At 27.4% G+C, this 8172-nt stretch overlaps 1 protein-coding gene and 1 long non-coding RNA gene across 2 annotated transcripts in view; one reads left to right on the top strand and one right to left on the bottom strand.

The window, feature by feature from the left end:
* Positions 1 to 9: 9 nt before the first annotated feature.
* ost4 (oligosaccharyltransferase complex subunit 4 (non-catalytic)) lies at positions 10 to 1148 on the bottom strand. The gene is made up of 3 exons (NM_001302743.1): positions 1042 to 1148; positions 395 to 511; positions 10 to 129 (listed from the first exon to the last, which is right to left on the bottom strand). The coding sequence occupies exon 2, from the start codon at positions 509 to 511 to the stop codon at positions 398 to 400; it is 114 nt and encodes a 37-aa protein (NP_001289672.1). The 5' UTR covers positions 1042 to 1148; the 3' UTR covers positions 10 to 129; positions 395 to 397.
* A 4033-nt stretch (positions 1149 to 5181) lies between these two features.
* Positions 5182 to 8172, top strand: part of si:ch211-286m4.1 — a 30960-nt gene continuing 27969 nt past the window's right edge. The window contains exon 1 of the long non-coding RNA XR_012401674.1: positions 5182 to 5214. This is a non-coding gene — a long non-coding RNA (si:ch211-286m4.1). The remainder of the gene's footprint in view (positions 5215 to 8172) is intronic.

Raw genomic sequence — 8172 nt, 5'->3', positions numbered from 1 at the left:
AAGCGAGTGCTGCATTATTGACAGGCAGAAGATGACTCTCTCTCGCTCTGACATTTTATTCACATCGTTTTCATACAAAAGGCAAAATGTACATCTGGATGATCCTCCGCTGCTCCACACACACACACCCTGCAGGAGGAGAAAACACACTGTTATGAGGAGGAGACCCATGAAGCTCTTTCTGTGTGTGTGTGTTATTCTCTGCGTCTGTCTGTATGAGTGTCTGTTTGTGTTTGTGAGTGCATGCGTGTTTGCCTGTGTGAATATCTGTGCATATCTCTTTCTATGCCTGTATGACTGTGTATATGAGTGTGTGTGTGTGTGTGTGTGTGTGTGTGTGTGTGTGTGTGTGTGTGTGTGTGTGTGTATATGAGTGTGTGTGTTCACTTCTCACCCCTCACTCCAGTTTCTTGGGATTATTGACAGCCACATAATGGTAGAGGACCACCAGCAGGAAGAGCGAGACGCCCAGCATGTTGGCAAAGATGGCAAGCTGCACGTCTGTCACCATCTGAAGCACAAAGAAGCTTTAATAACCTCAATGCACTGCGGTAAAGCTGCTTTCCTTTACTCTTACACTATTGCACATCACATTCATACATTACATGAACTTCAGTGAGGCCTATTTATGCTAACGACTCCATGAGTGACATTACGACGTTTTACACATATTTACACACACAGACGCAGGTTTAAATACATACATTTACACACACAATGTAATTTAATGTAATGTTTGCGTTTATATAGAGATATACAGACTGTCTCCGCGCATGTAATCAATCAGCGAAATACTGTAATAATTGTAACGCCACAATATGCTACGAAACACACAATTAGGTATTATAATCATCTTATTTGGCAATAATGGCACTCAAGAACTTTAATGAGCATCATAATAGACTGATCAATGGATGAACGAGTGCAGCATCATATCTGTCAGATGTGACTGAACGACACGAGTTATATAAACAACACATTTAAACTGCTCGTGTTACTGATGCATTGACAGGCTACAGTTAAACACATACAATTACTTACATTTATAGTGTTGATTATTGAGTGTTTATGCTGAATCTGTCCGCGTCTGGAGAGTTTCTGCGCTGAATTCCGGGATTGAGACACGTCACTTACATACGGGCGCCTGAACACGTCACTTCCTGAATAATTCGCCGAATATTAATATCTGCACATTTATCTATGCGAGTGAGCAGTTGTATACAAGGTTTATTAATTTTATCATGAAATAAATTGTTTAAAATAAGCGTATATGTTTAAACGTTGTTAATTAAAACACGTTTGTTTTCTCCTGGCCGCTGGAGGCGCTGGTGAGACTGACGGTCTCCAGCAGCGAGACTTCAAAATAATTTTGTAGTAATTATTATTATTATTATGTAGTTCAAAATACATTAAGCATATGTCATATATACAGACTATGGTTCAAATAAAAACATATTAATTGCATAAATGTGACCCTGATGCACAAAAGCAGTCACAAAAGGACGTATGAGTCTATCGATTATAGAAACTTTCGACTTTATGGCAAAACTCATGATATAATTCAGTAAAGATCAGGTTCCATGCAAACATTTAGTAAATTTCCTACCGTAATTATTTCTTAACCATTTTTATAACATCCGTTGCTGAGAACTAGTGTAAGGTATTTAGTCTGTGCAGTATTTATAAGCTGTAAATCGCGAGTTTCACCACAGGAGGGCGCGCTTCCTCTGCATTCACCATAGTATTTTCACCACATGCTAAATGTAAGATTTTGTTCTTATTTTATTGGATTTTGCTTATTTTATTTTGTTGTATTTTATTTGTATTTTGTTTTTATTTTATTTTGATTATTTTATTTTATTCAACTTTAGTTTACTAAAATTTAGTATATATTTAATAAATTTCCTTCAATTATTTAAATTAAATAATGTAATAATATATTGTATTAATACAATTATATAATATTATACTAATTTTAATTTTAATACAATAATATAACACAAATACATTTCAACACATTCAATACATTTTTATTATTATATTATTTTATATTATATTATAAAACATATTTTTTCTGTCAGTTATTTTGTGTTTAATACTGTACAATTTTTTGGAATTGCAGAAATTTTGTAAAACACAAATTGACAAAAATTGACTTAATATTTAATATTTTTATTCAATTATTTGATTTTGCTTATATTATTGTATTCTATTTTATTTATAAATATAATTTCATTATTTTTTATTTAGTTTGGATTACAAGAATCCACTAAACATGTAACACTTTGCATTAAATTAATTTGTATTATAATACATTTTTCATTCATACATTCATTCATTATTTTTTCCTTAGCTTAGTCTCTTATATATTAGGAGTCTATATATTATATTTGATTATATTATAATTGCGTTTTATGTAAATTCAGTTGAATTTATTGTACATTATATAATTCCTTGTATAATAATTTATTAATAGAATAATAAAGGGACTTAGCTGAAAAGAAAATGAATGAATGAAAATAGTAGATTAAGCTTTAATTATGGAATTGATTAAATAATTGAAACATAATAGATTTTATTGAAGTTTTGTTTGGGTGATTTTAGAGAAAATGTATTTCTAAGTAAAATTGAACACAACAGAATGAGCAAAATCCAGTAAAATAAGAATATATGAAATATAGCATGACTTTTAGCCCTCCTGTGGTGACATGCGCAAATTACAGCAAATCAAATACTGTACAGCGTTAAACACAAAGTAACTGACAGAAATATAATATAATATAATATAATATAATATAACATAATATAACATAATATATAATATAACATAACATAATATAATATAATACAATATATTATAATATATAATATAACATAATATAATATAATATATAATATAATATAATATAATATAATATAATATAATATATAATATAATATAATATAATATAATATAATATAATATAATATAATATAATATAATATAATAAAATATATAATATAATACACAAATTAATTGAATGTGTGGTATGAATCTATTATGAAAATGTCATCACTGAAGAACATTAATATACAAAGACAGGGAGATGGAAAATCACGATTATGTGTCAAATTAATCAGTTGCACTGGAAATAAACAGAATTTTTAGATAAAATCACATATTTAAATGAAATATTTTGTTTTGTAAAACGCAGAGTCACGTGATCAGACACGCAGCAGGTCGCGCGTGCGCAGTACTGGAACGACAGGTGAGTGCATCTCAGCTTTTACCTTTGCTTTAAAGTGACTGATAGAGAGAATACAAACTCCGGTTTGCATCGTTTTGTTGATGGTTCAAAGCAGCAGCTTATTAATGAAAGGTATGAGCAGTCAATACTCTTTTTAATCTGTCTGATGTGAAGAGATCAAGTTTAATTGTCGAACATTGTTTAAAACACGTGGATCTGGCGTTAATTAGCTGTGATTGTGGAATTTGACCACAGGAGGGCGCATTTCCTGTAAATTCACTAAAATATTCTGTATTGAACAGTTTTGTTGAATTAACTGATTTATTCTTTTATTGTTGTGTTTTATGTAAAAAATGTGTCTTATTTTAGATTATTTTAATTTAGTTTACAAAAATGGATTATTTAATAATTTTTCTTTCTTTTGTATTGTATTAATGATGTTGTATTTCTGTCAGGCATTTTGTGTAAAGCTGTACAGAATTTCACCACAGGAGGGCGCATTTTCTCTAAATTCTCTAAAATCCATTCAATACTGAATCGTTTAATTTAATAATTGATGCAGCTTAAGTTATTGTAATATTTTGTATTTATAATTAATGAGTAAGCTAAAATATAAACTATCGATTTTATGGCAAAAATCATTAAATAATTAGGTGAATATCACGTTGCATGGTAACATTTCCTACCGTAATTATTTCAAAACCATTTTTTATTATTAATATCCACTGCCGAGAAGTTCTTGATCTTCTGTAATTGGCGGATTTCACCACAGAAGGGCGCATTTCCTCTACATCCACTACATACTATATTGAATATTTTATTCTTATTTTATTAGATTTAGCTTATTCTGTTCTGTTATCTTATGATTTTATTTTTTATTCTATTTTAGTTTAATTTACTAGAATTCACTATATATTTAATTACGTTACTTTGATTAGTTTGTATTTTATGTATTATCATAGTATATTATTATATATTATTTTGTAATAGTAGAATCATTTTAATTGTAATCTTATAATTATTTATTAATAATATGAATTATTCAATTCATTAGTAATATTGTATTATGATATTTTATTATATTTCTGTCAGATATGCAGTGTTTAATGCTGTGCAATATTTTATTTTCTATAATTTGCGTTTTTTTCTAAAATGACCAAAATCTAAATTCACAAAAATTCACTCAATATTTAATATTTGTATTTAATTAGTAATTTTTACTTATATTATTGCAGTCTATTTTATTTATAAATACCTTTTCAATATTTTGTGTTTAGTTTAGATGTGTAGGATCCATTAAATATTTAAGACTTTTCATTCAATTGGATTATATTATATTATTCCTTCATTTTTCCTCAGCTTAGTTCCTATATATCAGGGGTCTATATTACATTATAATTCATTTTCTTATAATTGCATTTCCTGTCAATTCACTTAAATGTATTCCAGTTTGTATAATTGCTTATATATTATTAATGTTATATATAACAAAAAAAACACAATTTTAAAATATATAGAAAATGAATTAAACAAAATTAAATATAGAAGAGATTCTATTGACCTTGTGTTTTAGTGATTTTAGAGGTAATGCGCCCTCCTGTGGTGAAATCTGTAACTTACAGCAAATCAAAAACAGCATTAAACAGTCACTAACTGACAGAAAAAAACATAATATTATATTATATAAAAATATAATATAATACAATATAATACAATATAATATAATATACAAATGAATTGAATGTGAGGTATGACTTGGTATGAATCCATTATGAAAATGTCGTCACTGATGAACATTAATATACAAACACAGGGAGATGGAAGATCACAGTTGTGTTTTAAATAGATTAATCAGTCACACTGAAAATAAGCAAAATATTTACATAAAATCACTTATTTAAATTAAATAGATTTAATTTGTAAAACGTAGAGTCACGTGATCAAACACGGCAGCAGGTCGCGCATGCGCAACACTGTAATGGAGCAGGTGAGTGCATCTCAGCTTTTACCTTTGCTTTAAAGTGACTGATAGAGAGAATCTGCGGTTCCGGTTTGCATCTTTTGTTGATGGTTTAAAGCAGCAGCTTATAAATGAGTGTTATGAGCAGATAATGCTCTTTTTAATCTGTCTGTTGTCGAGAGATCAAGTGTAATCGTCGAACATTGTTTAAAACACGTGGAACTGGCGTTAATTAGCTGTGATTGTGGAATTTGACCACAGGAGGGCGCATTTCCTGTAACTGTGATGACGTCACTGGCCCAAAATTTATTATTTTTATTTTAGTTTGTTTAGAATTTTGCATTTTCTATTTTGCTCTCTCTCTCTCTCTCTCTCTCTCTCTCTCTCTCTCTCTATCTATATCTATATCTATATATATATATATATATATATATATATATATATATATACACATACATATATATATATATATATATATATATATATATATATATAATTATATTTTTGATTATTTTATTTCATTGTATTTCACTATAATTTACTATATGCTAAATCATTTCCTTAAATTAATTCAAAACTATAATGAATAGATTGATATTTAATCGTTGTTTTTTTCAATTAATTAATTAGTGTAATAATAATTAAAACATTTAAATTATATTACAAAATAGTGAAATACATTATATAATATGCGATTATATTATATGATTTTTCTGTCAGTTATTTTGTGTTTAATGCTGTACAGTATTGGATTTGCTGTACTTCGCTAGTTCCACCACAGGAGGGCGCATTTCCTGTAAACGCAGTAAAATACATTCTATATTTGATATTTTATATTCGTTATTTTGTTTATTCTGCCGTATTGTATTTCATTTATAATATTGTTTTAAAGATTTATTTTTTGTTTAGTTGAATTTATTTTACTAGATTGTACTGTTTAAAAAATCATTTGTATTTCACTATTTTTATATTATATTATATTGTATTATATTACATTATTTTATTTTGTGGCAGTTTTTTGTATGTAATGCTGTACAGTATTTGATTAACTGTATTTCACTTTTTTATATATATTATATTGTATTGTATTGTATTATATCATATTGTATTGTTTTATATTATATTATATTATATTATAATTTATTATATTATATTATATTATATTATAATTTATTATATTATATTATATTATATTATATTATATTATATTATATTATATTATATTATATTATATTATATTGTGGCAGTTGTTTTGTATGTAATGCTGTACAGTGTTTTATTAACTGTATTTCGGTAATTTCACCACAGGAGGGCGCATTTTCAGTAAATTCACTAAAAGCCACTCTCTTTTTAATATTTGCATTTAATTAATTGACTTTTGCTCTTTCTGTAGTATTTTATTTGTAATACTTGTAAAAAGTTGTTGAAATTAATTTATTTTACTAGAATGTACTGTATATTTAATAATCTGTTAATTAATTTGTATTATTATATTATATTACAGGGCTATTTAATTAGTCTGTCATGGGGGCCGGTTCATGAAAAGCATCTTAAACGAAGGGCCGGAGAGATATAACTTGCTATATGAGTGATAACACAACAGCATATAAAAGCCCAAATGCTGTATAGTTTTGCTCCTTTAGACACCCAGGTTGGCTTTTTTTACATTAAAATGTTAATATATTGTATTTTGAAACTACATAATATCACTGCATTGTCCAATTGACTTTTTCTTCTTTCTTTATTTTTTACAAACATTCAAATGTTGTATTTCAGAGCACAACAAAAGCAGTGCATTGCTGAAGTAGGCTTCTTCTACATTCAGACACATTCATATGTGATGTTTTGAACTGCAAAACAATTAGTGATGCAACAATTATAGATTTAGTTGTACGATTATAGTCTGAAGAATAATCATGGTTTCAATGTTATCAGGTCTAATGTAAATTCAAGCTTTAAGGTATATAAGGCTTTATTAGGTAAGTAGCTATTTAGATTAACTGTTGGATCTTTTGTTGACATTGCACTGAAAGGCACGCACAACTCTCACCGTGAGATGTTTTGTACTGCGTGCGGCCAGAAAGACGCAAGCTTAACGCTGAAATCTGTTTAATTGTTTTAAATCTGTAAAAGCACAAATTCCATTCCATATTTAATAATTTAGTTATTTTTATTTTGTCATTGTGTATATATAGACACACACACACACACACACACACACACACACACACACACACACATATATATATAATTTATTTTTGATTATTGTTTTTAGTAGATTTCAGTTCATATGAAACTATTTTTTTCTTAAATTAAATGAAAATTAAATAAAAATAAAAAGTAGATTTTCCTGTATGTGTAATCAATTTTCTTCAATTTATTTGAATGATATTAACTTGATTATTATTATTAGATATGTAGTTTATACATTATATTATTGCAAACTACTTAAATGTTAATAACAGATCTGTAAATAGTAACAGTACAGTGTGTTATATTGATTTATTATTTTAGAGTGTGTTATTTTTCTGTCAGTTATTTTGAGTTTAATCATGTACAATATGTGATGTTGTGTAACTCGCGATATTGACCACAGGAGGGCGCATTTCCTCTACATTCACTAAAATATTGAATATCTCCTTATTTATTAGACTTTGCTTATTCTGTGTTATTTTATTCTATTCTACGATATTTTTGTTTAAATTTTATTTTAGATTATTTCATTGTAGTTAACTATCATTCCCAAAATATATTGTGTAATTTCCTTTAATTAATTTATATTATATTATATGATTTTATATTTGTCGGTTATTTTGTGTTTAATGCTGTACAGAATTTCACCACAGGAGGGCGCATTTTCTGTAAATTCACTAAAATCCATTCAATGTTCATTAACTCGTTTTCTTCTCGGCTTAGTCCCTTTCCATTCAATTCTGTATAGTTTAATTCATTAATTGATGCAGCTTAAGTTATTGTATTATGTTT

The sequence above is a fragment of the Danio rerio genome, chromosome 4 (genome assembly GCF_049306965.1).
Source record: "Danio rerio strain Tuebingen ecotype United States chromosome 4, GRCz12tu, whole genome shotgun sequence".
Classification (NCBI taxonomy): Eukaryota; Metazoa; Chordata; class Actinopteri; order Cypriniformes; family Danionidae; genus Danio; species Danio rerio.
This window is presented reverse-complemented; position numbering and strand designations above follow the sequence as displayed.

Coding starts and splice junctions, on each gene's coding strand:
- ost4 (NM_001302743.1), bottom strand. CDS start 511: ATGGTGACAGACGTGCAGCTTGCCATCTTTGCCAACATGCTGGGCGTC.